The sequence below is a fragment of the Anser brachyrhynchus genome (assembly GCF_964034855.1).
Source record: "Anser brachyrhynchus genome assembly, chromosome: W".
In the NCBI taxonomy this organism is placed as follows: domain Eukaryota; kingdom Metazoa; phylum Chordata; class Aves; order Anseriformes; family Anatidae; genus Anser; species Anser brachyrhynchus.
In genome coordinates, this window is record NC_137704.1 from 26,856,571 (window position 1) to 26,884,341 (window position 27,771).

General features: G+C 50.3%; 1 protein-coding gene across 2 annotated transcripts; it reads right to left on the reverse strand.

The window, feature by feature from the left end:
* Window positions 1–7,733: 7,733 nt before the first annotated feature.
* Window positions 7,734–27,703, reverse strand: FECH (ferrochelatase). 2 transcript variants are annotated; one of them, XM_080571943.1, is made up of 11 exons: window positions 27,550–27,703; window positions 26,040–26,145; window positions 24,318–24,437; window positions 23,767–23,915; window positions 17,888–18,022; window positions 17,365–17,471; window positions 15,699–15,797; window positions 14,751–14,858; window positions 13,588–13,752; window positions 13,111–13,170; window positions 7,734–12,673 (listed from the first exon to the last, which is right to left on the reverse strand). In XM_080571943.1, exons 1-11 carry the CDS (start codon window positions 27,584–27,586, stop codon window positions 12,539–12,541), a joined length of 1,221 nt encoding a protein of 406 aa, XP_080428069.1. In that variant the 5' UTR covers window positions 27,587–27,703; the 3' UTR covers window positions 7,734–12,538. The 2 variants fall into 2 exon arrangements, with proteins under 2 accessions (XP_080428069.1, XP_080428068.1); XM_080571942.1 differs by lacking the exon at window positions 27,550–27,703 and adding an exon at window positions 26,981–27,129.
* Between the last annotated feature and the right edge of the window lie 68 nt (window positions 27,704–27,771).

Below are 27,771 nucleotides of genomic sequence, written 5' to 3' on the forward strand. Positions count from 1 at the left end.
TAATCTTCCAAAAAGCTTTATATGTTCTTCCGCAATAAGCAGAGTCGATACTTGTTTCAGTAAACTCAACTCATGCTAACAGATCCCCAAGACTACTCATACACAATGCGGTCTTCGTAGTATCTCCACGTTAAGTTCACACGCATTTTGCAATCCAAAGGAAACGAGGGGTATGTGAGACGATGACAATGTTCACTACTGTGCTCAGCAGTAGGTGGTCCAGCTTACCAAAATTTTCCAAGGTACTTGTATTATGAAAGTTAACGTATATTTTATTATGCCATTTTATGTCATTTTTTAACTTTGTGGAAGGTGATATGTTGAACTGAGTGTAAGCTGAGTTTTTCAGACAAATAAAGTAGCTAAAGAGTGAATGTTATTTTATCATTAAAGGGTTTTTACTCAATGATTTGTGCCAATAGATGTCCTTTATCTTAATGACAAGTATTACATTGTTTTCAAATTTTTATTTATAGCTATTGATGTAAAAACCACACACACATATTATTTGCCAAAGTTCAATAAAGGAGGAAAACAACGCTTTTGCTTCCTTGTGCGATGACCCGTTCCTCTTCTTTGCAGGTGCCTTCTCAGCGAGCAGCCGCTCGCCCGCAGCCCGGTGCTGCTCCCCGCCACGCGGCGCCAGGCCGGCAGCGGCCCGGGGGTGCGGCAGGGTGAAACAGAGCCGGGCAGGCAGATAACACAGGGCCACGTCCCCAAAATGCGACACTGCACATCGGATTAGGACAACTATGAGCAAAAAGTATTTGGGGAAAAAAAACCTGCACGTTCATCTGTGAATGCAGCTCATGTAGCTAATGCCGGATATGGATTATAATGGAATAGGGAAAAAACAGGGCATGAGGAAAAGCAACTTAATTATCCCGCAGATGATTTCTCAAGCGGACAGTTTTGCAAACCTCCACTCCCAGACCTCATCTTGCAAAGATTTTCCAGTGCATTAACCTTTACTCCTCCTGTTTATCACGTGTGGTACGATGCAGCCACACTGACTTCAGTGCCACCGCCTCGAGGTCTTCACAGGACAGAGAACTGGGGCTTTAGCGCATGAGTATTTAAGGGCTTTTGTAAGGAAAAACTGATGTAAAATGAAACGGAGCACCGCACTGGTATCTGGCAGCTCCATAGCTCTTGAGAAGGAGGCGATGGCACAGCTTTGCTGCAGAGGCTGGAAGTGGGATGAGCGCGACCGCCCCCTGGTCGGCCTCGTTCCCACCGAAAGGCTCCCCAGAGACAGAGGGTGAGGCACCAGCTCAGCGGCAGTGCTTCGGGGGGAAGCAGCAGGAACCCGGCCACGGTCTTTGCTGTGCTGTTACTCTGAGGCTGGGCCCAGGTGCTCCACAGCTCCCTCCAGGCATTTTGATCCTTGGCATTGGTTTGGGGAGGGGAGCTGATCTGGGGGCTTTGCAGATGGGAAAAGCATTGTCAACTGCATTTGTAAGCAGAGCTTGGTTATTTGTGCACAAAATCATCTCTCAGCTTGGTCATGAGGCATCAGGCCATGCTCAGAAAGGTTTAGCACCTGCGAGGGCCACATGTCCTTCAGAGAAAGCACCTGGCATCAATCCCAGAAGGAACTGGGCTGCTGCCCAGGGCAAACCAGCTAAAGGAGGAATGAACAAAGACAGAGGTCACCAACCTCATCTTTTTTTGTCCTTCCCCTTTTCCAATGGCCTCTGGTTTTCCCGAGAAAAATAATAACAATAAAAAGAAAGCCTCAGTCCGTGGTAAGTTGCTGTCTACATTACAGCAGTCAAGATGTTTGCTCAAGAACAAGTCAGTTATATTTAGGTAAATAATGGAATTACATGATGCAGTGCATCTTAAATTACCACAAAATGAAGTAAGTTATCCCCCGTCCTTCCCTGCAGCAGCACCACCAGCGGTGGCAGGAGGCTCCTCGAGCTGAAATTTCCCGCATGGAGCATATAACAGGCTTGCAGTTCATTTCACTCCAGCTATGGACAAGTCTTTCATGTGTAACCCCATAATAAGTAGCTCAAACGCAAAAGTAACTGAACAAGGAAAAGCACTTCCCTACGTTTATGCCTTTAAACAAACAAACAGAACACCCCACAACATAAGGATGGCCCTTCCCTCCCTTCACCTCGTGGCTGCTCTGAAGACCACTCCAAGCATCTTTCCTCGCCTTCCCCTCCCCAGCAGCACCCGCCAGCAGCGGTCACCCCGGCACAGCTGGGGCTGCTGGGGGGGGGCTGCAGCACTGCCAGGCGTTGGGGTTTCACACAGCCCAAACCAGGACACGGGGGAGCCCCGCGTCCCGTCCCCGTGCAAGCACCGCGACCCGCACACAGGCGGCCCGGTGGCGTCAGGGCAGCCCATGTTGGTAAAGGGGCACCCTGGGTTTTATTATCTCGCATCTAACCTTAGCACTGATTTTTAACCTTGTGGTTAATGGAATCACAGAAGAATTCATTTTCATGTTCATTCTCTTCATATCCCTCTCCTGATGCTGTGAGCCAGTCTGCCATTAATTAAATTTATGCTGCTTCATTTAACTTCACTGAACGGCTACCGGTGCAAATAAAAGCAGACCTGCATCTTCAGCAGTTTATTTCAAAGAGCTCAGATCGGTGCTTTTGAAGTCTCCTCTCCACCTTCACCTCCCGGCTCTGGGGAGCCTGAGCACCCCGGGGAAGGGGAGGAACCGAGCTGGGCTGGTGACCGCAGCATCTTGCGGCACGGCGCTCCCTCGGGGCCGGCAGCCTTCCCGTGCCCTCTCCCGTGCCACACTTCCATCATTCGTAACCACCAATTGGTCGTCCATGCACACAGAAAATCAAAGTCGCGACTAACCAAACATCAAATGCCCGTTTTCCTCAGCCCCGGCGTGCTGCCCTGCTGTACGTGACCCCCCTGCAGCCCTCCCCGCTGGGCCATTGGGAGCGGCAGCGGCCCGAGCAGATCCCTGCGGCAGGTTATTTCTCCCAGTGTGGCCCCAAAAAGGCTCACCCACACCACTGGCACAGCGAGGCACAACCCTGCCCTGTGCTTGCAAAAAGCTGTCAGTGGTGTTGGCTGCAGCTGCTGCACTGCCCAGAGTGGGATGTTGCTTTGTAGTTGTTGACGCGCGGCACTTTAAACCTCTTGCCAAATGCCCACCCCCTTTGGTAATTCAGCTGAGTGTCGGGAAGATATTTTCATATTTTCTGTGTCATCAAAATGGCACCATCGTTTTCCCACTCCAGCGTTTGCTCTACAGTGCTGGATTCTTTATATCTGTATTTCTATCATTAAGTTATAGCACTATAAATTCTGCAATTAATGTCAAATAAAGGGCTTTAATTCACCTGCGGTGGATCACAGCTTGTCCATCCTCCACACCCAAGTAAATGTGCCCAGTGCTTCCTCCGAAGGCACGCTATTCACTCTTACCCAAAGCTGCCAATAAACAATGATGCTTTGGCCCCTCCAGGTTCGATGACTGCGTGAGGTCGGTATTTCTCCTGGTGGGTTTGTTCACACCCCCACACCACGCTCAGGTGGGGCACAGGCCAGGCCGTCCAGGCATCCCGAGCAGCCCAGGCGCAGGCGGCAGCAGGGTCCGGGGAGTGGCTGGGCGAGAGCGAGAACACTGCCAGCAAAAAGAGAGAAAATAGAAGTGATTACGGCGAAACTAACGCAGTCCACAGCAGGTCATTTCCATTTCACTTGCGGGACCATTCCCCTGGGAGTGCATTTTCCAGGCACTTAGCAGGGGCCACATCTGGAATACGGAAGCGGGACCATTTCATTAAGCTGACAAAAAGCTGAAAGATGACCCGAGCGCACGGCAGCTGCAGTGCTGCGCCTCTGCGGCATGCCGCTTGGCTTCAGCTGGGGGGCTCACTGCAAATGCTTCAGCTGCAGAAAACCCCCCCGGCGAAGGGATGCCCGCGGCACTGCCCGGGGCCGGGGGCTGTGCCCATGCACCCTGCAGCACGCGCTGGGAGCCACTGAGCCACGAAGGCAGGGTGGCCCAGGCAGCCACGCTATGGAGCTGCCGGGATGCCGAGCGCTGCCTGCGTGGGACCAGGACCCCCGCCCTGTTTTGGGGCACAGCGAGGGCGGAGAAGCAGCCTGTATCGGCTGCACTGCTTCCTGTCCTCGTCTGCACCACAACACGGCAGTACTGCACGGGAAATGTTGCAGCAACCCCAACCCTGCTGGGATGTGACCACCCAGAGCCAGTTAGCGGCGCTGTGCTGGGGTTGTCCTCCTCTCCAGGCATGTACCTGCAGGTATTTTAGAGCCACAGCGAAGGAGCACTGGGGAAGTGGCCGGTCTGGAGTGTTTTTTGCAGAAATCCACACTTCCCAGTGACCGGTAAGTTTAACCGAAGAGCCTTACAGAAACTTGGAGCCCTGCGCTCCAAGCCCTGCTCAGGCTGGGGCAGCTGCAGAGCTGCTCAGGGCCACGTGCAGCCGGGTTTGGACACCCACCAAGGACAGTGATTAAGCAGAATGGCCAGGAGCAAAACCACTCGCGATGGGCAGTGCGGAGGGCCCCGCGGGCAGCAGCGGGACTGTCGGTGCCCAGGTGGAAACGGCCAGCGCCAGTGCACACACACACGTGCAGGAGAGGGAAAGGAGAAGGGCTCTGCCTGCCACCAGACGTGCCCACTGGAAAAAGCCTTCCAGGCTCCGCACAGATAAAACCTCCACGAGTGACTCAAGGGTCCATCTCAGCACAGCGTAATGGCAGGAAGCCATAATATATTAAAACAGTAGATTAAAACAAACAAGGGCATTTTGGATCAGATTACACATCACTTTCCTCACGTCTGACAACAGAAGAAATCAAAGGCAGTAAAAGACAATCGTAGACCATAATGGTCTAATAACTCTGCGATAAAAGTACTTGTGGGAGTATGCTGCGACTAGCTCAGCACCGTCCTCGGGATGCAGAGCGAGCCTTGAAATCCACAGCGGTGTACTCAAGAGCATTACAGCTTAAGTGCTCGTTTAAGACTTCCTTGAAAATGCAACATGCTCACTTGAGAAACATAATTAGGCCTCAATTGCGGGTGATGTTCACACGTTATGGATCATCCTTAAAAATGACAGGAAAAGGATGACTGAGGGCTCTGGGTTCTGCATTACAGCTCCCTCCCCGCCTTCCCAGGGGAAAACAACGCCTGGGCTCAGCCCGCACCAGTTCCTGCTGCTGGTGGCCCCCCCATTAGTGACCCCCCCATTGGTGACCCCCCCGCCGGGTGGTGTGAAGGGCGCCAGGCAGCCCCCCGCGGGTCACTCTGCGAGGTTCTGTTTGCCATCCCAGGTCTGATCCCTGACAATTTCACAGACACCCAGACGTTTTCCCAAGCCAACTGCTATTAAAGTACTTCTTCCATCCTCTAGCGCCTCTCTCACAGGAGCCAACGTAAACCCCGAACGGTGTCCAAGCCCTGAAGTCCCCGCAGGGCAGCCTGCTGTCAGCTCGAGGCAGAACTCAAGGAGAGGTTCCTTTCCCCAGGGTCTGCTGCCGCTCCTCCGTGTCGCACTGGGGTATTCAGGCTCTGCCTGGACACTGCGCAGCAGCTGCGATTCTCCCACAGCTGTGCCAGACGCGGCTTGGAGCAGCACAGGTTTTTGCACTTCGCTGAGAGGTTGCAGTCTCCCTTTTCTGTGGTTTCAGCCTACTGGGGTGCCAGTGACCAGTAACTTATAGAGACTCCTTTCCGCACCCAGGCTCTGTTCTGCTACCAGAGGGACAACGAACAGCCTTCTCCCGCAGTCAGACAACCGCAGCAGCTCCCCTGGGCGTTACACTTCCCCCGTGTGCAGCTCCCCTGTGCGTTACAACCCCCCCACGCCCTGGCGGCACACACCATGCCGCCAGCGCAGCACCTGCCGGGCGAGCGGCAGTGGATTAGCGCTCCCTCCATCCATCACCGAAGATCACCTCGCCCTAAGCAGGCTCGAGTCGATTCCCTTCAATTTCCAATAATCCCCGGGCAGACCCTGGGTTCCTCAGGCGAGCTTTCAGTCCCACCAGCCGCCAGACAGGGCGGTGGCAAAGCCAGGGCTCTGCGAAAGAGCGAGCCTGACGCAGGCCGTTTGCACGCCACTTCCCCTCAGTACTGAAGCGCGTATTTCCTTATGTTCCTGAAGCAGCCAGGAATAAAAAAGCATGCGCCCATTGCTTCCACGACACACGCCGTGTTCCCCGCCTGCCTCGGCGCGTGGCGGGGGCAAGCGCACAAACCCTGACTAAACCACGACTGCTGGGAGGGAGGCCCAGGGCTTGGCAGTAAAGCAGGTCTGGTATTACTGCAAGACATTTACAAACTCCCCAGCTAGGTGCCCTCAGTCGGGTGCAGGCTGCATGCCCCTGGCCCTGACTCTGACTGCAGCATTCTCAAATCCTCACAGGTAGCGGCTCTGCTGCCAGCCCCACGGGGGCATTTCTCTTTCTGCCACTGTCTCAGGTTTTTGTTGCCCCCAGAGAGAGTAAATGTGTCTTCGCACACACTCCAAGGTGCCCTGGGAGCCCCCCATCCATCAGTACAGGGCAGGGCCGGCCCTCAGTGCTCCATGGCCGGGTTCCAGCAGGGGACCAGGAGGGAGCAGTGGCTGCGGCCTACGGGTGCTGAGCGAGCCCCAGCACCCCTGCACGCTGCTCCGCTGCGGGACAGTGCTCAGAGCGAAGTGTCTTCGGCACTCATACAGGACACAGCTCAGCTGAGAAATTCCATGGACGGTGAATTAGCAGAGGGAAGAAGGGAAGCGCAGCCACCCGCTCTTCCTTGTTCCCATCTCCTTCCATCCGTTCCTCTCTCTCCCTCCCGTCAAATCTAGTAATGAGAGCTCACTAATGGATCAGCTTAAGCATACAACAACTCTCATCACTGCTCTAAAAAATAATCAATCAAGCACTTAATTTTTAACATAAGAAATAAGCTGCCTGGAGACTGTAAATACATAACTAAATAAATTAACAATTGCAGGTGGGATTCAAAACGAACACAGAGCTTCATTCTCCATCTTCTTGAGCCTGCTGTACAGAAAGCATGCAAAAGCCATGTTTTAACAAGAGGCAGAGTGATGTTAAATTAAACTGCTCACCATCTCCAACCTTGTCGTTCCCCATGTCGCTGGATCTTGGCACGAGGAAGCTGTCACACCTGCATCTCTCCTACCTCCCCTCCCGCATCCCGCTGCGTCGCCTGGCGCCGTGCCGGGCACTCAGCAAGAGGTGGCGAAAGGAGGGACGGTGGGGGCAGCACTGCCCACCCTGCCCTCTGGGAACCGTCTGAGGTGCCGTTATACCCCCAAAAGCCAAACGTTACACCCCCAAAAGCCAAACGGATTGACCCAGCACGGCTTGCCCACATCGGCACGTACCTCGGGACAAGAGGAGCAGACCAGCGCATCTCACAGGTGCCAGGGCCTTACGTCTTCGGGGATTTTACTCCCAGTAGCAGCAACTCCCTGATGCCTTGGACCAAGCAGTCGAAGAGGACAAAGCTGTCTCAGAGGCAGAGGCCCGCAGTCGGAGCACGCCTGGTGCGCGGGGATCCCCTCCCAAGAGCAGCAGGCAGAGCGCCACCCCTCAGCTCTGCCGGGGGAACAGCTTCACGGGCTGCGACGGACCCCGCCGAGCGCTGCCCCGTGCCTGCTGGTGGGCGTTTGCCTTGGTGCAGAGACAAGGAAAGGAACAGAGGACATCAAGCACGTCATAAAGGGCTGCACTCAAGACACACCGCTCAGTTCCTTCTTCCAAAAACCTTTAATTGAAATTCCAACTTCATGGTAAACGGTACACAGCAAGATTATACAAATTGTTAATTACATTAAATGGAAGTCCTTGTTCAATCTGAAATACATTTGTAGGACTAAAAGCAAGTATTTGTACACATCTGGTATTAAAAAATAAAAGGGATTTCTCTCTCCTTTGCATCTTACACTTCATATTGATTTCCAGCTCTCTTGCTGTGACAGAAAGGGAACGTAAAGCGAGCTTCTAAATATTCCTAGGAAAATCTTGGCCCCACTGACCTCAACTGCAACATCTGCTTCTCCATGGCAAGTGGGAGCGTAGCCTGCTGACATTATTCACACGCCTTTTAACATTACAGCACCGCTTTTGGAAGCTATCACATTTTCTAAAACGCAGCCAGTACTGAGGGAGATTTTATTAAACTCCAAAAGAGAAAAACTCCAACTAAAAAAGGGAAAAAAAAATAGCAAAACTGCAGACTTAAATCAGGAGGACAGTCTCACCACGAGCAAACGCTTCACAACGCTCCATTCGCAAGCACCTTTCCTTCCCCACCTCTTTCCTGAGGATAACCAGAGTCAGGCCAGCGCTCCGCAGCACCGGCAGCACCAGGTCAGCTCCTCGCTCCCCAGCGGCACCGGCTGTGTGCCTGCCCGCACCATGAGCTGCGGGAAGACCGAGCAGCCTGGGCTGGGACGGGGTCCCCGCCACCCCCGAAGCCCCCAGTGCCCACGTCGGCCAGCTCAGCTCTCCCAGCAGAGGGCTCGGGTACCCTGGGCGCTACCTCAACACATCGCTGGGGCTCACTTCCGACGGGGAGAGCTTTTTGTCAAGGCAAATGTAAATGATAAACAACTGCAAATAAAGTACTGCAAAAGGAGAATAATTGACAATGAAAAAGATCAGGCTAGATTTCTGTCAGAAGACTACAGTCTCCCAGACGCTGACACTTCCACGCACTCAAATAATTCAGTCAGAGCAAAGTGCTCAGGATCCGACAGGACCGCGTCCCGAGTCAATAGCACCAAACGTTCAAAGTCTGCCAGAGGGGAAAGCTGAATGCATAACTGGAGGACTAAGCCCGCAGACTCCCAAATGCAGCAGCTACAGAGCACCACAGGGTGCTACCAGGAAGGCACACACGGATGGGATTCCCCTCTCCTCGCGCCAGGCGTGCAGGGCAGCGCCACCGGGGCTGGCGCACCGTGCCCCCTCCGCAGCCCAGGGGCGGCACTCACCCAGCCCGCTGTGAACATCCACTTCGAGGGGACATGAATCATTTCTTAGAAGCGCTCATGAAAAAACATCTTTTGACCACAAATAGTACCTAGGAGACCGGCTCAGATGTTGACATAGGATTGGAAGCATCCAAGTAAGGTCAGACGAATTCCACTGTCAGTTAACGTGGTGGGAAATGCTCCCAAACATCAAACCCAGCACCAGAAGATTTCAACGGCAGCAGAATTCCCACTGTTGCCAGTCTCTCTGGTTTCTTTTTTAAAATTGAAATTTTAAATGCCAGGGGAAGAAACCGATTCCTATTAAAAATAATAGTGGAGCTGCTAGTTAACTTGCTCCGATAGCTTTTCAACAGGCTTTTGATGCTGCTCTAAGACAAAATAATGCGCATTAAATAACAGGAGAGTGATATCAGAATAAACTATTCAGCAAAATGAAAAACCCCACCAACTCTATGAGATGAGAGACATCTGCTAAAAGCTAGAAAATTAAGTGATTTCTGCATTATGGTCTAATAGCAACAATTGCTAAAGATGCTTAGTAATTATCTCACTTGTGGTTAGCATACTAAAAAGTGCATTTTAAATACCTTTTATTACTGGGGACAAAAGTAATGCCTCATAATTAGTGCCAGCTAATATTTTCAGTACTCTCTCCAGTATGGAAATAAAAAGCTAATCTATATTTATAGCATTGCAACGATCACATAAAGTTAACCTTCAGTTTCCAGCTGCAGACACGGAAATGTGCTGGTGGCAACCTGGGTCTGGAGGTCACAACAACCTTCAGCTGGTAGGAAAGAGGCATGAGTGGGAAGATTTCACAAAACAGACTGTTTGCCACTCACCCATAAGCATCAAGCAGAGAAGTGGGAACGGAGAAAAGTTCATCCAACGGGAGACATGAGGGATTCGCTCCCCACACATACTGCTGACATTGTTAGTCCTTTGGCATCGATTCAAAGCCTCTCCATAAAAATGTCGCCCCTTCATACACGATAACACTACCTACTCCGCCTGAGAAAGGGCAGGAATCAGCTTCGCATTCCCTTTTCCTGCTGCGGCAGCGAGCAGAGACCACGAGCTGAGCAAGAAAGGCAGAAGGGAGACACAAAACAAACTCCCTGCAGCACTGGTGTGGGAACTCGGGTACTCTCCATGCCAAAACAGACTGAGCTGAAAGACTTGACGGCAACCAAAGGTCTTGGAGAGAGAGCTTTGGCTAGGTAGTGTCTTGTGGTCACGCTACTGGTCCTACTCAACACTCAAAAGCCCAGTCTCTACTCATGTCCACAAAAGGGGAAAAATTCCCCTACAGATTCTCCCACTCTTTGAAAACCGTACACCTCTGCTGGTCGGGGAGCACTACAAACACAGCACGGTTCTGGAAGTCAAAGCCCAAGGCAGGGAGCACACAGTGGCACGTCCTTGGCATCTGCAGAGCTGCCCCTGCGCCTCCCTGCCCTGAGAAGAGGCACAGGTACAAAGGGTGGAGGAAGACTTTTTTCTGCTACAGCGACAAGGGGGCAGCAGTAACACAGGCAGTTCTGGCACTGAAGGAGTTTAATTCTGTCTCACCATAATCACATTCGGAAGCTGCTGGATGGCAGTGAAGACTTCAATCGACCCTCAAGACGTACTGGGCTGTGGGCCCTACCGAGGTAGGAGACCAGGATTTACATCGCTCCATGGCAGTACCTGGCCCACTGGCTGACCAACACGGCATCCATTCATTTCTTTAATACCCCATGTTTAATTCCTTTAACATAAAATAGAACAAGATAAATCTGTTATAACAACAGATGCCAATTTTCTTTTTAATCAACCCCACCGTTGAAGACCAGAAGTTCAAACTCTTCGTGCCTCAGTTACGTACGCAAGTAAACCTGTCTGAGCAGCAGGGCACCTGCTTCTCAAACCTCGTGATTAGCTGAATCATCAATTTACAGAAAACAACCTGCATTGCCAAAGGACTGGCGTTTCAGTGCTAGTTAAGTGAAGTAAACATTTACATCCACGAAGGTGACAGCTAGACTAATACTCATATGGCTCTGTCCCTGCAAACACTCACAGCTTTGTGCCTCCTCCATCCCAGGAGGGAGGCCCCCGTGGGGAGGACCAGTGACTGAGGTGCTGCAGCGCTTCCACCCTCAGCTACTTCAGGTGCCGAGATCGGGCATGCTGCGTGGGGACAGCCTCTGAAAAAAGTCCCCTCCCACCCCAAGACCAGCCTGGATGCCAGTCCTGGTGCTGACAGCGAAGGGATACTGCCCTCAAAAGGCTCCTCACGCTCCGCAAAGCTACCACCACTAAGGTGGATTCAGCACCCGAACTCCTGCCAAAACAAGCAAGAAGTGTAGATGGGTTACGAGTTCATTAACTCCAGGCTCACGATGGGTGCCAGAAATGTAACAGACTAAACATGGCTTCTGACAAAGGTATGTGTAAGCACACAGCTGTCAGCACGAGGGGCAGCCTGCTCTCCTCTCTGCACTCAGGCATCTGCAATGCGAATTACTCCTGATTTATCATCTCACTTTTAAATAACAGCATCAATTAAGCTAGATCAGTTGTACCTCTGTAAGTCCATAGATACCCACAAATACCACAGCACTGTGACACAGTAGAAAGCACACAGCAGATCTATAAACCTTCTGGAGAACAAGCCTGACTAAATTTCCTTAACCAAACAGAGAAAGCCCTTTTTAATAATAATAATAAAGTCACTTTGCTGAAAAGACAGATGAACCAATATGTTTCAACACGTGCTGCTGATGGTTGCTAGATTTGAAACATACACAGTTTGTTTCAACTGCGCAGGTTCTTCGGCATCGCCCAAACAGAATTTTGTCTTTCACTGTATGCTTTTCAAGTGCAGGGGCTTTCCTGCAGATGATGAAAGTGTTTTAATCTAGAAAATGTAAACAAGTCTTGTGAGTTCTGCTAACCCAGCTAAGCTTTCACAGGAAGTTTCTGGCAGGAAGAAACAAAACAAAACCTTATCTTTATGTTCTAAAAAAATATACAGATTATTTAAAAAGCATTAGAAGTCACTTGATCTTCAAACCCACCTGAAGAGATTGCTCTTGAGACAACTGGTGACGATGCTGGTTATGCTATGCCTTGCATAAACAAAACAAAGTAATTGTATGCTTGATCTGGAAAACTGAAATTAATGCACTCGTGAAAAAAAATGCATACAAAGAAATCCCTCCGTAGGAAACAAAAGCCAATTGGTATAAAAGCTTGTTAGGCTTTTCGGTGCATACTCATGCTAAGTCCAACCAGAATCAGATGAGATGAGACCTTTTCACATCTCAGAACACACACCCTTGTTTCCCTACTTTCTACAAACACTTCTCAAACAAAGAAAACGTAAGAAAAAAATAAAACAAAAAAGTCAAATTCTCCAAGCTGCTATATGGGGTTAACATCACTGAGACTACCAGCCTGTACGTCTGTAACACAAGAGAGCTCGGTCAAGCAGATTTTCCTTTGCACTGCTTCACCAGGGCAATTTTCCTGCGCAACCCAGCCGTGCCATCCCACACTGCCCATCACAGCTGTTGAGTAGCGAAGAAAGCTTTTGTCTCCCTGCAGACAGGATTTACACAGAGCGGACAGCAGAGCGTTAACTGCTTAGAGCAGACTTCATTCGACTGGATGTGTGAACAGACCAAGTCTGCCAGAGCCTGAAAGACAGTTAATTAAAAAACAGAAGTGAGCAAACCTCCTTGCATAAAATCAGAAAATGCTTTAATGTGCCACACAGACTAGTGAGATCGCCAAACTTTGTATCCATCAGATTTCACTCTACTTTTTAAGCACTATCCCCCACTAATTCAGTGGAAAATCCTGTTTCAAAACTGCACTTGCACAGTATCTTAAAATAAGTATTCCATTAAAAGATAACCATTAATGAATGCAAAATTTCTCTTCCTTGTCAAAAGAAACTTTAGAACTTTTTTTAAAAAAAGTGGTCAACAAAAACTCTTTGTGGTGTACGGATTAAGTACAGATTTCTATTTTTCCTCTTATCTGAAAAATACTTTAAAATTACTAAAAGACATCCATGATCTAGTAGGAAACGCACAGCTGCAAACTTTTATAACTATTGCAGCAAAGGTACCTTAGAGAACAGTGGATTTCCATTCAGCGATTCTGCTCTTCTGATGTTTTCAACTCCACACTGGACCAAAAACAAGGAGAAAAGTTAAGTCTGCTACATCCTCCTCTAGTTCACCTTCAAAATCCTCCTTTCTACTTCATTCAGAAGCTGCCCCAAAATGAGTGAATGAAATGCAGTATTACTTTCTCGAATATAGCAAAACCAACTATGATGTACATTTTCATTTCACTGCCAAAAATCTTATGACTTTGTTTTAGCCAGGATAGCAGTGGCTTAGAGTTAAATCCAGAAAGACTCATTCCCACCTGTTTTGTGTTGTTAAAAACTCCCCTGAGTTAAGATTCATTTTCAATTTACAAAAAAAATAATGCCCCAAATTATATTGCAAACAGCACCTACAAAGCAAAATTTTGAGAGAGGAAAAATAATTTGGGAGCAACGCTATCCAAACAGCTATGAAAACTATAAACTACTTACTTCATTTGCTAAAACCTGGGCATACTCAATATCCAGTTCATAAAGCGTTTCAATGTGGTCACTTGTAAATGCTATTGGGACCAACAACATGTTCTTCTTTCCTCTTTGGCACAGGCCTTTAATGGTCTCATCTGTCTGTGGACCAAGCCAAGGCATTGGCCCAACCTGTAAGAAAAGGAGGAAAAAACACTCAAAATCATTCTTAGAAAAAACACCCATGTTTTCCTTAAGCAAGACAACACAGACCAAGTTATATATTTAAGAAGGAGACAACTATCTCTTTCTCTGCTTTTGACTCTACCTCTCATTTATCCATTAGGTTTTTATGAAGACATAATGTCCCACTGTCCCTCCATTTAAATCCCCTAAAAAGAGAACCTGGGCTGACCTTAAACGAGATTTGCATTAAAATAAAAATTTAAATGAAGCTCTGCTATTTTTAGTTCAACAAAAGCCTGATCACTAACGCACTGGGATTTACCTGCCTTTTGAAGATGTAAGCATTCAGGATGCAGAAAACCCACCTTAACCCGTATCTACCCATGAAAGTATTTGGTGCCGATGTACCATACGATGCAACTTTAAGAACAAAACAACAATGGCATGGTAGGTGTAATGCTCCTGAGACGTATGGTTACTTGTACTACAGAACTCTGGTAAAAATTAAGTTCCTCGTTATTTGCAGTAGTAATAATAAGCAAAAAATAACGCAAGAAGTCTTCATCAAGACTAATGAAGCTTGTCTGGGTTACGTGTATGTCATTATAAAGACTGTCTATTTCACAGTGACAATTTCTGAAAAATTGCTCTCTAAGACCATCTAAAGACCATCTAAGACCATCTAAAAGTAACACTTAAAAAAACAATGAGTGCTCTATTCTTCTTTCTGACAGAGAAAGAAAAATATCAAACTGGGTGGTACGAGATCATAGGTTTTCTAACAGACATTAAAAATCTACTTGAAATTGATGCAATATACCCAAAAGGCAATAAACTATGGATAAAGAGTATCTGGAAAGACTGAATTTGAGTAAAAGACCGGGACTCTATTCCAGCAGAAATACTTGCTGAAAATGGGGTTATGGCACTGTGGGAAGACCACGCGCTCCATCGCCCGAAGCGCTTGGCAGCGGCGGGAGGTGTTGTGGTTCTCCAGCACCTACCTTGGACTGCCAGACCAGCCTGTAGGGGTTGGAGTAGTTCAGCTTCTCCATGACTCTCTGAACAGTAGCTCCCACTTCTTGTGGATACGGATCACCACGGTTCACTACCTTCAAGACACAAACAGCAGACGTTTTCTTCCAGGGAACGTCTGTGCAAACACCCTTTCCTCACCACAGACACAGCCTTTCTCCACCACCGAGCACCGGGGCGGTGGTGGGGACGTGGCTGGTGGCACCAGGTGGCAGCGCGGCCTCACCAGCACGGTGCAGGCTGGTGGCCGCCCGCAGGCGCCACCGCCCCAGCCCGCCCTACAGCCTCTGGCCAGGGATGCCCCCAGGGCTCCGCCTGCCCTTCCAGACGAAGTGCCTTCCTGCCCGGCCAAACCATCAGCGAAGCTGCTTTACCGCGGCATCTGCTGCTCCTCCTTCCCGTGACAAAGGACAAATTCTTCAATCTTCTTATATAGATATGATTACATCTTGGTAACAGCACTGATTTTTTTTAAAAAAATGACCAGATTTCACTGCAGTCACTGGTCACTGACAGAGGATTATGCCATTTAATGCAGCCCTGCAAAGACGCTATTTTCATTCGTCCAGGGAAAGCATTATAAATACTTTCTAGAGGTGAGAAAATACCATTATCGCCCAGGTTTGAGCTGGCAAGTTTATGAGACCATAAAAGCAGCCATATGGAGCCTGACCACCGACCCACCTAACCCAGTGCCCTCCCTTCAGGGGTGGCCAGCGGTGCACATCCGAGCAAATGCAGCAAAGCCACCACAGCTCACATGCCTCGACCTCAGCTCCACGTCAGCCACGACTCAGCGACTCATCTTTATATTTGTGTGGTTTTACTCTGCAAGTGTGCAAGCTGCCCACCCTCCCATTCAGCTTAGCCAGCATGATTCTGGTTGGCAATTACAGGAACAGCCCAACGTAACTCACAGACATGGGGAGCGAGTGAGCCGAGAAAAGGATGACAACATCTTTCCTTTTGTCAGGTGGAAACAGGTCCAGTTCCTTCTGTATGTGATCGGTAAAGCACTGGCCAGAAAGAAAGAGCAAAGACTTGGATCAGGACTCGCTGGAAGGTAACGCACTCGCAAATGACTCATGACAGCAGCTTCCATGTGCCAGGTTGCCTTAAGAACCTCAAAATTCCCATTTCAGTACATGTGGGGCAACGGCAAAGGACAGCACATACTGCAGGGTGTTCAGTATGCAGAATAAACAATGCCCGGTACCAGTACAGCAGAGGCCCCCGTGACCACCCCAGTGGTTTTTAGATGCTGGTAACAAGAAGAAGGAATATAACCAGTGCAACACCACCCTCCTCCCACTTGTGGTTCCCTGCCTCAGAGGGCAGGAGTGCAGCTGCTAGGGCAGGGGCAGAGCACAACTGTCCTTGCTAGGTGTTTCGCAGAAGGCAAGGAGGATGCCCACGGAAGGCACAGAGCGTACAACAAGAGTGGCAGTCCCAGGACAGCGCCGCATGCAGACACTACTCCAGGGAACCGCACGCAGCGCAGGCAGTGCCACTCTCCTGTTCAGCACACCACAAAAATTGCAGAACACAAGCCAAAAGAGCAGCTCTCTCCAGGGACAAAAATGCCATTTTCTCAGGAAAGGAAGGAGCAAGAAGGCTCCTTGTAACTGCTCCTGCACAGCCATTGCTGTGGCTACAACCACCTCTTTGCTGCCCAGCAAGCTCTGATCTGACAAAGGAGACGTGATCTGTGTGCATTGACTACAGACCCACTCTGAGCAGGAATTTGGGCTAATGACCTCTAGAGGTCCCTTCCAGCCCAAACTGCTTTAACAACATGACTACACTCCCAGAACAAGGTGTACGTGGTGGTCACATTCACACATTATCACGCCAGAACATCTGTTGTGAAATAACCATCCTTCTCCTGCAACTGCATACACAGTAGACAAGACACATTTCATTGCCGTAACTAAAATGTACCCTTACACTGAAATATGCCTTTTATTCTTCTCTTTTTTCTTTTTTTTTTTTTTTGGCAACAGGAAAAATACATAAACACAGTTTAAATCAGCAAGTAGGTTCATCTTCTTCTAAGATATTTTATAGCTAAAAAGCTCATAAGCTTTGTTGCAAGCTATGACTAGTAGTCAGTGACCTTTACTTACTACTACGACTTGTAGTAAGTAAAGTGATTCCTCAGAACATTCCTCTTGCTTAACATCATACAGTGTTTTCACTGGTAGCAAACATTTCTTAAAAAGAAATGGAACAAACATCTGTATTTACTTAGTTCTTTGTTCTTTCGAAATCAGTTGCTAATGCAAACATACCAAGTTTCTCCTACATTAACCAACCTAAGAAAACCCCCGGGAGTGTCCATCAATGTGATAACAGAAAAGACAATGAGATAGCTGTGAACGAGCAGTCTGACTCTGGGGTGCCGAAGCACATCCATACTGCGCAAGCAGAGGACTGCAGCATTCCCCTTGCAGTTGTAAGAGTGCCTTAAGAAGAATATTTCAGGGTACCCCTGTTGTCCCTGGAGGACTCTGTGTGAGACCTGCTCAGTTCACACACCTCATTCTCACTGCCAGCTTCAAAGGCTCTCCTGCAAATCCATACCTGAATGAGCAGGGGATGTGTGGGCCATCGGTCAATTATACTCCACTTCATCTTTGGCTTCTCCCCCTTTTTATTATAGTAGCGATAAATAGCATTTAAACTGCTTCCTGAAATACAGGGAATTAACAACATCAGTTTATCCAAGGCATCAGCAACCTGTCGGATGAAAATGGTTTTGTAGCAAGGTGTTGTAATATTTTAAAATGGCATACATTTCAAATGCAACTCCAGCTCAGAACTGAGAACATCAGAGGGGAACAATCGTCTCAAAGATCACACAGTGTACAAGAATAACTCGCTAAGCCATTCCTTAACTGAAGAACAGTTATGCAGTTTCCATGGAGAAAGCTTACTCAGTGGTGTTCCTGGGGCTTCAGTTTATATTCTCTTGCAGTAATGACAGTAACAAAGCTACCCTTACCTAAGAAGTTTCTGCCTAAAATTCAGCACTGCAGTAAATACAGAAGAGCTGGAGCTGGTAACGAAGCCAAGGGCCCCTCGTGCAGGAGCCGTGGGCTCTCACCTGTGGTAGAGCAGCTGTACTGCGGGTACTGCGTGAAAGCGATGGCCCGTTCGATGCCATCCTGCTCCATCTCCTCGATCGCCTCTTCCGTCAGAGGGTGCACATAGCGGAAGCCGATGTAGTACTTGTGAGGCGCTGCCAGCCAAAGACAGGAGAAGAAGTTTCAGAAAACAGCATCTACCCGTGACTTCCAGCAACACTGCTAACCAACATGTACGAGGCACAGAACCAGGCGGTTTATTTCACCAAACTGTCAAAATAAACTTGTTGACACTTTCCTGGCTACCTTTCAAAACCACCGTCATACAAACACATCTTTCTTTGGTAAGTATTTGGCTGGAAACTCAGTTTCCCGTTAGCAGAAATTATGAGAAATTTACACTACCTGCAGAAAGCAGCAGCCTCCTGGTTTCAGTTAGTTAGCAGAGGCACGGTTTCCAGGCTGCACAGAGCTCTGATATGTTACAGCAAAAGTTCTGATCTAAAGGATGCACCGGTGAAAGCGTGCCACTGAAGGATGGTGACTGAACACGACTGTGCCCTAACAGACCACTGGTACACAAGTGCTGCGGTCTTCCTGACAGCACAGCTCACCTCACTGAAATCAGGAGCGGGATGCTTTAAACACCACAACCTAATTAAAATGGCAAAACCTAGGGAAGACAAGGCTTTCTTCATGCTGCCACCCATGCTGGTAAAAGGAAGCAAATTGTTTAAGCAGCTTGTTCATTCCAGGAAATGTTATCTAACTAAACTTTCAAATACAATTCAGCTGTAATTTTGTGTGCCAGCACTGAGATGTTCTGCTCTGCAGTCGTCAGCTTGAGAGGGTCTAATTTTCAAACAGGAAAAGGCACCTCACAGATATCAGCTGCTTACAAGGCAGTGCAAGAAAACCCAACAATTCTACCCCTTCTGTGTTCCAGGTGCCAGCACAGGAGTCATCAAACCCCCATCCCTCACACTGGTAAGCCTGCTCTGCTTGCACGTAAACCCCCAAGGACAGGGGCTTGTTTGGGGCAGGAGATCGGGGTGCTCAGGAAGGGATGCAGATTCTTCCATTTCTGGTTTGTTTCTGTTTTTCACAGAGACCTTTGTGCCTTTAAGCACTTCAGTTTGGAAGCAATACTTTTCTTTCCAAGGACAACACTTCAGGTTTCTTCATTTTCCACCTCTAACCTTCTGGGTGTCAGCTTTGAGGTTTGAGAGTGTGGTGGCTTGTGTTTGCTTGTTTTTCCTTGATTTTTTGTTTTGTTTTGTTTTAAGTGGAGGACAGAGGCTTCTAGGAGAACAAAACCAAAGTTTCTTTTTCCTGGTTTCCAGCTCACTAGCTCTGAAATACCATTTAACAGGTTTCTGAAGGAAGCAATGTCCTCTGCTTGTTCTGCACTCTATCATAGATTTACGCAGGACTCAAGAAAGCAGGTTTAGCCAACCCCAGTTCTTTGCAGGAGGCAAGAAATCTCCCGCCTGGGAGCAGTAGCAAGTAATGACCCACCTTCAGAGCCTGGGGGCCAGTTACCTCTAACATTTTTAAATGGCATTGAAAACAAAAATCTGACTAACCAGAGCAAAGACAGTAGGAGTTTAACCTGAGGAAGGATATCGGGAAAAATTATGGCCAACCTGGGAACTTCTTGCAACGCTCTCACAGCATTATGTTCTGTCCTGGATCACAGGCAGCAAATAACAGGTTTTTGTGTGTGCACACATGTTCGGTTTGCAGCTACAGTTAGAATCAGGATTACTCTTTCAGGTACACAACAGCTCCTGCTGCGAAGAGCTGCCAAACTAAGAAAGCAACGTGGTCCCTTCATCCTGGGAGCTTTCATCCTTCTGACAGTAAGGGAATCTCAGCTAAAATACAGCTTGTAAAAATACTCAGAACCTTCGTAGCTAAAAACAGTGGAAAAAAGCAAAAGGCGCTGTCTTAAAACATAATTACCCCTGTAAGACATTAGCTTATTTGATGCTAGCACTAAACAAACAGAAATGGATTTTCCTGTCACCACATTTGCATGACTTATTCTTACAGACTACTGAGCCCACCCAACTGCATTCATTCAGAGAGGAAGAACTCTTGTTTATTTCCAGACAGCTGCCTGTGACAATAAAGCTTCATTTTAAAATTATATTGTTCCCAGATGACATTGGTGAGGCCATTTATTTACTGCTTGATCCTAGTCCCAACGTCAGAGAGTAATGTGTTGAATACCTCCAACAAGTCTACGTATCAGTCGACTGATTTATGTGAACAGGCGAATTTTACAGGCGGATACTGTCTAACTTGAGTTCTCCACCAGCTGCAAATACACAAATAACTGTAACCTCCAGGCCCCCCAGAAGCCCAGATCCAGGTAACAACAGACGTAAAGTGTTCCTTCTTCACTTTGCCTTTCAGGTGGCACAGGCGCAACCTGCAAGTTACCCATTAACCAGGCTCGGGGCTCCCAAAGCGCTACCCGCGAGCACGACATTCTGACACGAGGCTCCCACAATAACCACACGGCTCAGTCTGGATGCACGCCTGGTTCAAGCTGTTCTGAAGAAACACAGTACGTGGCATCACCGCAAGGTTACTTGAAAGGCTTAAGGAAATGGTTAGCACATTCGGTATTTAAAACTCTTGCTAGGTTACAAAAAAAAAAAGCCTTTAAAGGACCTCTCAGGTGTAAGGACTGCACAGAGGCAGGCATGACTGTACAAAAACGGCCACCAAACAAAAGTACGTGGGAGTGGTGTGCTGAGAAAAGCAGATAAACTCGGTAAGTTTTATCTTCAGAACCTGTTGCAAGCCTGACCCCCGAGGGGCTGCAGCTGCTACGCACGCTGCTGCCTTCGGTGCCAGAGCAGGATGCGGCTCCGCTTCAGGCTTTTACTGTACTTGAAGGGACTGCCGTTGGAATTAAGTTAGAGAATAGCGTCTGTGGGGAAAAACAGATCGAGTATCATCCAAATGAAGGCATCAGTGACGTGTTACATGCTGAATGAATAAGGGAATTCTGGTCCTAGCCTTTCAAGAGCATTACTTTTCAGCTCCAGACACATCTTTTTCTAAAAAAGAACAACAACAAAACCCCATCTCCTACCTCTATCCCTCTCCTACCCAAATCTGAAGTAGGATCCACAAAGACTTACTAAACTGCTGAGAATCAAGTCACTGACGCACATGGCCTAACACGGAGGGTGACTCCCTGACCCACCAGCATCAAACCTGCAAAGGTCTTGGAAGCCGAAGGGAGAAGGCAGCTTGCAGCACCGCTCGTCATAAAGCTGCTGAGCTGAAGAGAACAGAGAGCTCCCCTCTTTTGCTTCTCGTGCTCCAGCAGCTTTTCCAATACAAACGCTTAGTGCTCCTATTGGAGTGGCAGGATGAGAAGCATTATCTGCAGCTGACACATCGGTGAGGAACACAGGGGGCAACTCGGTGAGCTCGTTAACTCCTTCTACTCTTAAAGCTGGCTTGCTGCTTCAACAAAAAAGCATAATGCCGAGAAGTGCCTTACTGGAACAAAGGTGACCCCCAGACAGCTCGTTTCACACAGACCAACCATCGCATCACTGTTTCTCCTGGCTTGCCAAAGCAGCGATGATTCACTGTGTCTTTTTTCTCTGTCCCACGAGACAACAGAGACAGAAGATCACCACAACCCTCAAGCTGCTGCGCGGACATCAGTCTGATTTCTAGTGCTGCCACTCACATTTATTAATGCCGTGGTTTTAGCGTCACGGTTTTCATTTCACGTAGCAAGAGACTAGCATAAAAGGTACTGCAAGCAAATGACCTGTCACCTTCAGAAAGAGGCAAAGGAACAAAGACTTGAATTCATCACAGCTGCTAACTGACCAACAACACAAGGTAAAGTCAAATTCAACTAACCACCAATCTGAAAGCTGTTTAGCTAAACTGCTGCAGATTCCACCACGAATTGCCCACTGCAGCGCATTAGCTTAAGGCTTTGCTAATTTGGGCACTCACAGAAGCGTCTACACAGTTTTGCCATCGCGCTGGCGCTCCCAGGCACGGTGGCACAGGATAACCCACACCGGAGTCACACCTCCCTGCTGCGAGGGAGCAAGGTTCAGGGAGATTCTGTGATCTGCGGAGAGGGGAGGGAGGCTTCGTTCACCTTTCAAGCTCTCTGATAGTCGAGGAAGACCTGGCAAAGGCAGTATCTACTTCTAGCCATTCAAACAACTTCTAGCCAACTTCAAACCATTAGGCTTATCGCCTGCTCGTGTCCTCGGGCGGGGCTCGCTGCTATCACTCGCCCAAGCCCTGCAGTGTTCAGCCACAAAACACTATCTTTTCTTCCTCTTCAGGCCCAACATGGGGCCTTACTGGTGTTAGACCTTTTATCCATTAGTAGCAGCTACAGATTCAGGCAATGTAAGTCAGGAAAGACCTCTGAAGCAACCAATAATTTTGGGGGACATTTCACAGGAACAAAAGGCAGACCTGCAGCTTTGGGGAGCAGCTTCAGACTGCTGATGCCCTCCCATGCAGCCACCAACCCTTTCAGCTCACACTGGCATACCAGACAAATACAAAAGGCATTACAGCACTAACTTCTGGCCTCAGAGCTGGATCGTGCCAGCCAGTCCCCGCACAGCACCCTGCCGAGCTGGCCCCGTGCAGGGAAGGGCACGTGCAGGAAGCAGCGGGAGCAGGGAGCGCGGCTCCGTCTCAGCCCCAGCTGCTGGCGCGCGGAGCTGAACGGCACTGTCCTGCCGTTAGCTACGAGCAGCAGTCACGAGAAGGTGGCCTGCATTTTACAGCAGGAGATCCCACCCCCCTGTGAAACTCAATAGCATCGGCGTGCAGAACACGACCAACCAGGAAACCCTAGACTGGCAGACTTTTTAACTCTGTGGGTGCATTCACACATGTGCAGCCTAAAAGGATCGTCATTCTCACTACACCTCTTCATAAAAGGTACAAAAATTTGAGCTACAGTCACATGAAGTTATACTGCCACTGCCAATGGCCACAAATCTCCATCTCCTTTACCCTAGCAAGAACGCCACTCACTCTTCTCCCATCCCGACCTTCTTTACTCCCATGTTATATACTCCCATTTCCTGTCCTCTGGGGTCAACCACTTCTCTTCAGTGTGGACTCTCAGGCTCAAGTAGAGCTTGCAGGACAAGGTATGACACCTTGCACTCAAACACCAGCTGAGACTCCTGTCACCTAGCTGTAGCCACCTGAACATTACATACTTTGTCTATTACAGCCATCTAGATTTCTTCCTGTAAATCAAAGGAGAGAGAGACAAGGGTACCTTTAGAGGGTGAGCTCCCCCCTTTGATACTGACGTGGGCTATACTGAACCACTCTGTATATGCCCTGCTCTCTCTTCATGAGAGAAGGAAGGAGCAGAGGCCAGATGTCCAATTTCCTGATGGCTGAAGTTACACAAGATGAAACGTGCCACAAGTATCTCAGGGTGGCCATACAGACAGCTCAAACTAGTTACCTCGGGCACTGAGGTGGCAGCTGAACCGCAGCACATACTGGATCCAGCCTGAGAAGGTGGGTACAGACCTGGCTGTCGGCTCGTGGTGCCACAGCGTTACCGTATGTTGAATGAGGACTGACAGCAAGCTGCTGTCTGAAACCAAAGACGTTTGCCAACAGTCACAGAAGTGACCGCAGCACAAAATTGTATCTGCGTGTGTGTGAACCCCACATTTTTGCATATGCTGAGTTTTTAAAGAATAAGAACTTCTGCAGTATATTCATTTCATTTTCCTAGCAAGACAGAGGACACTGTTTATACTCACAACTAAAGCCAAGAAGCAAAAGTTGCTTTACAAGCTTGTGTTTTCAACACATCAGGCCAAAGAGGTTTCTAACAACCATGGTAAAGAAGTACCTGTGTGAGGAGACATGCTATCCAGCAGCTTCACCATGCCTTCTCCCTGCACTGCTGTCCACTTCTTGATCGGTGATCCGCCTCCAATCCTGCTGTACTGTTCCTGGATCCTCGGTGTGCGGCGTTTAGCGATGAATGGTGCTAATTTACTAAAGCGTTCAAAAGGCACACGTGTTAATATCGTAACCCCAATCACCCACCCCCCCCCCCCCCCCCCCCCAAAAAAAAGCAAACTCTGCTGGAGTGGGTTTTCTGTGGCAATCTCCCCAAATTATAAGCAAACCAGCACTGCGTGGCTTGTTTACTGTCACACTCCGTCACCCTTCCCAAACTTGCTAGGTGACAGTAAACCAGAATTTGCAGTTTGAAGAGATTGATCTTGGCACACTTATTTCCAGAAAATTACAATACCGTGTCTTGCACAATCTGGTCCCAAAGACTAAACAGTCCTAAGAAATGCTGATATACATTAAAGTTTAACGCCTGAGCCTGCAGTCAAGACAGAAACACTGCACAATGACCGTAACACAGAAGTTCCCAGTGCTTCTTACTTTTGTACTGGAAGCGTCATTAGATCCCTGTCCAGGAAGAGACGAAGTAAGAAATCATGCACATCATCCAGCCTTTCTGGACCTCCCATGTTTAACATCAAGATTCCTGTTTTAGGTTTCCTATGGAAGTAAACGATATTTCAAATCCTAGCAACATACTGCTTTTTTTTTTTTAATTGCAATTTAATCAGCTTGTCCATCCGCACTTTTCTTTCACAGCATCCCATTTAAAGTTCATCCTGCTTATGAAAAAAATATGAACTACAAACATGAATAGCCAGAGAACAACTATTTACATGATTTTTTTTTTTTAAGTAATCACTTTGCAACACAGTTAACTGGAAATGTGTAGAGAAAATTATTTATCAGCTGAGCGTGGTAAGGGAGGTTATAGGACAGTGCCTAAGGAGCCCTCTCAGCTGAACACCCACTGTGGATACTAACCAAAACAAACTGCACCTTCTGCAGAAAACTGATGAGCTACCCACAGCTCTTTGTCTTCATTACTTTGGAGAGACATCTTGTCACCCAAAGCAGTGAAGAAAGCAAAGAGCCATTCTGCATGCAAAGTAAGTTTGGTTGTGGTTTTTTTGTATTATTTTTTTTCCCCACAGTGTTTTTTTTTTGGGGACTAGGTGTGCTACACTGTTCAAAGGATACGAATGGGCCAAACCCAGGCACAAGTGGCCAACGATTACCTTCTCCCACAAATGGGGAAGAATCCCTGAAGAAAGTCTGCCAAGCATGCGTTCAACACCTGCTGCCTCTCAGCTCCAAAGAGACATCAAGAAAGAGAAAGGGAAGCACCAGAGCTCCACGGCACACATGCGAGCTACGCCGACCATCTACCTGCACAGCACCCATCACAGGCCATGCTAAACAGGTCATATGTAAGAGAAAAGAGCTGGCTGCTGGACTCATTTAAATGGAGGTTTCCAAGCACTGTTTCATCGTTTCTCGATTTTTGAAAACAGGTGAAGTGCTGACACCGTGCATTTGTTCCACAGCAGGAGAGAAAAGGGGGGGCGGGGAACAGGTAGGTCTACCTAACAAAAAAAAGGCTCAAGAGTGAAAAGTTATGTGCTGTAACGCCCAGCTCTGGGAACTGATTCCAAGACCAAAACAACGTGCCTTTAGAAAGGCTGAGGCAAACCCGGGAAATTGTGAAACTTGAGCCAGAAAACCTAAGCCACGAGCTGAGACTGAGCCAAAACCCACACCAGGTGCCTACTATCACCTCCTGCGCCTTAAGCACGCCCGGCGCTGCCCACCCGGAGCCCGACGCCCTCTCCCAGCGGCAGGCTGCTGCCCGACCAGCGCTCGCGAGGCCGGCTCCCCTCGCTGCAGCCGGGTGGGTGCCGTGCGCCGGTCTGTGCGTGGCTGCACACCGCGAGGTGGCTTCTGCTCCCCTCCTCCAGGAGGCTGCTGGATAACACCCAGGAAGCAGGAACCAGAACCCCAAATAACACATCCTACTGTTTGCTCTATTGCTTCTGCACTGCCTCAGCCCTCGCCTCACCGCGCAGAGAACAGACGAGGCAATCCTCGTCCCACAGGAGCGGGGCCAGACAGCGCAGTGGCACACGAAGCAGGCCGACCCCCACGACGCCCCGTGTGAGGACAGGAGCCGTGCTGCTACGCAGGCAAGCTGCGCGCCGTACCACAGAGAGACGGGGGCAGCGGCCGCCAGTCGCACCCACGCACGCCTCACCGCCAACTCACCGTGCTTCTGGCTGAATCTGGGGCTTCGTGCTCTTGGCCGCCACGGCCGCGGACGCCTGGCCTTGCCATCGGAGGGGGACCCTCAGGGAGCCGCTGCTTTTGACAACTGGAGGAGAGAAAACAACACGTCTGAAACCTGGCAGGAACCAGCCCCACATCAGCTGCAGAAACACTCAGTACTACTGAGCCCTTTGGTGTCTTCTGCCTTAAACGCTGGGTCGTGGAATCAAAGAAAGCACGGGATTTTGGCTTTCTTTAAATCCAGTGCATACCCACTGAGGTATCAGGCAGCAACCTAAAAACCAACAAACGCCTCCCTAATTTAGGCTCCAACCGTAAGTTCGAAACAACTGCTGGAAACACACGTACTGGTACAGGGGCACCCGGGCTGACTAACCACGAGTGTCCCTGCACCACCCCTGCAGGGCGCACCAGGCACGCGCCAGGCCTGGGTCCCCAGCAATCGCCCGCAGCGCGGGGCAGCGCCCCAGGGCCACGCAGGCGCAGCGCCCCTCACCGGGACGTGGGATCCGCTCCTTCACAGCGTCCTGAGGGATGCTGAACGCCCTCAGTCCTGCTGAAACCAACGACAGCGTCTTGCAAACCCAGCTTCGTACCCGGGGTTAAGGGTGTGCACGCGGGGACGCGGGCAGCTGCAGCGCTATAAGGGGCCGCAGCCTGAGGAGCTTCAGCTCCGGCACCCTGCCGCCCGGCTGGCTCCTTCCCTTTCCGAAGGACAACCCTCTCCTTCCAGGTCTCAGCCTGTGACTGACACCATCCGTAATTTGTACACAACAACGGGAGGAGAAGCTTCAGCAGCTGTGTCAGTCCTCCTGCACCGCAGAACTCCCGTGTCCCGTACGGCGGGCTCTGTGCCCGTCCCCGCCCGCGCCGTGGCACGCCCGCCGTGAGACGCCCGCCGTGGAGCCGCCGTCCCGCACCTGCTCGCGGCACCCGCCGGTCCTCGGAGCGCGCAGCCCGCGGGCTCTCCTGTCAGGCGGCCCTCGGCGCCCCGCTCCCCGGGGGGAGGGCGCCCTGCGCGGCCGGGCGGCACCGGGCCGGCCCCCGGCAGCCCCGCGGGAGCCCGGCGGCCGAGCCCCGCGACCCCCGGCCCCCCCGCCCGGCAGCGGCAGCCCCGGGCCCCCGCGGCGCGTCCGTGGAGCCCCGCCGCGCCCCCGCCCGCCCCGCAGCGCCGGGCAGCGGCCGAGCCCCGCCGGGAGCCGCCGCCTGGGGCACGGCGGGGGCGCGGCAGCCCGGGGCCGGCCCGGCGCCGCTGACGCCGTTACGCAAAGGCGGCCCCGGCGAGGCCGTTGTGTAACGCGGTCCCGCTGCCCTCCGCCGGCACGGCTCGGCTCGGCTCGGCTCGGCACGGCTCGGCCGCCCCAGCCGCCCCCCCGGCCCCGCGGCACGCAGCCCGCAGCACCGCGCTCCCGCCGGCCGCCGGCCGGGGACGGGAGCGGAGCCCGCCCGGCGCTCCTGGCCCACCCCGGCAGCCCCGCCGCCGACTCACGCGGTCTCGCCGCCCGGCCGGCGGCGGCCGCAGCCATGTTGGCGGCCGCGTGCGTTCCCTCAGACGGCCCCGCTGCCCCCGCCGCCTCCCGGCCGCTCCGCTCGGCTCCGCTGCGCCCCGCCCCCGGGCACGGCGCACGCCCGCCGCAGCGGGGGGCCGGGCAGGGCCCAGAGCGACCCGCCCCCGGCTCCCGCTCCCGCCCGGGGCGCCGCCGGCGGGGGG

Coding starts and splice junctions, on each gene's coding strand:
- FECH (XM_080571943.1), bottom strand. CDS start 27,586: ATGGCTGCGGCCGCCGCCGGCCGGGCGGCGAGACCGC. Junction 18,023..23,766: donor TAGCATGTCTCCTCACACAG/GTACTTCTTTAC, acceptor TTTGGCTGGCAG/CGCCTCACAAGTACTACATC. Junction 13,753..14,750: donor GGCTGGTCTGGCAGTCCAAG/GTAGGTGCTGGA, acceptor CTTTTCTTACAG/GTTGGGCCAATGCCTTGGCT.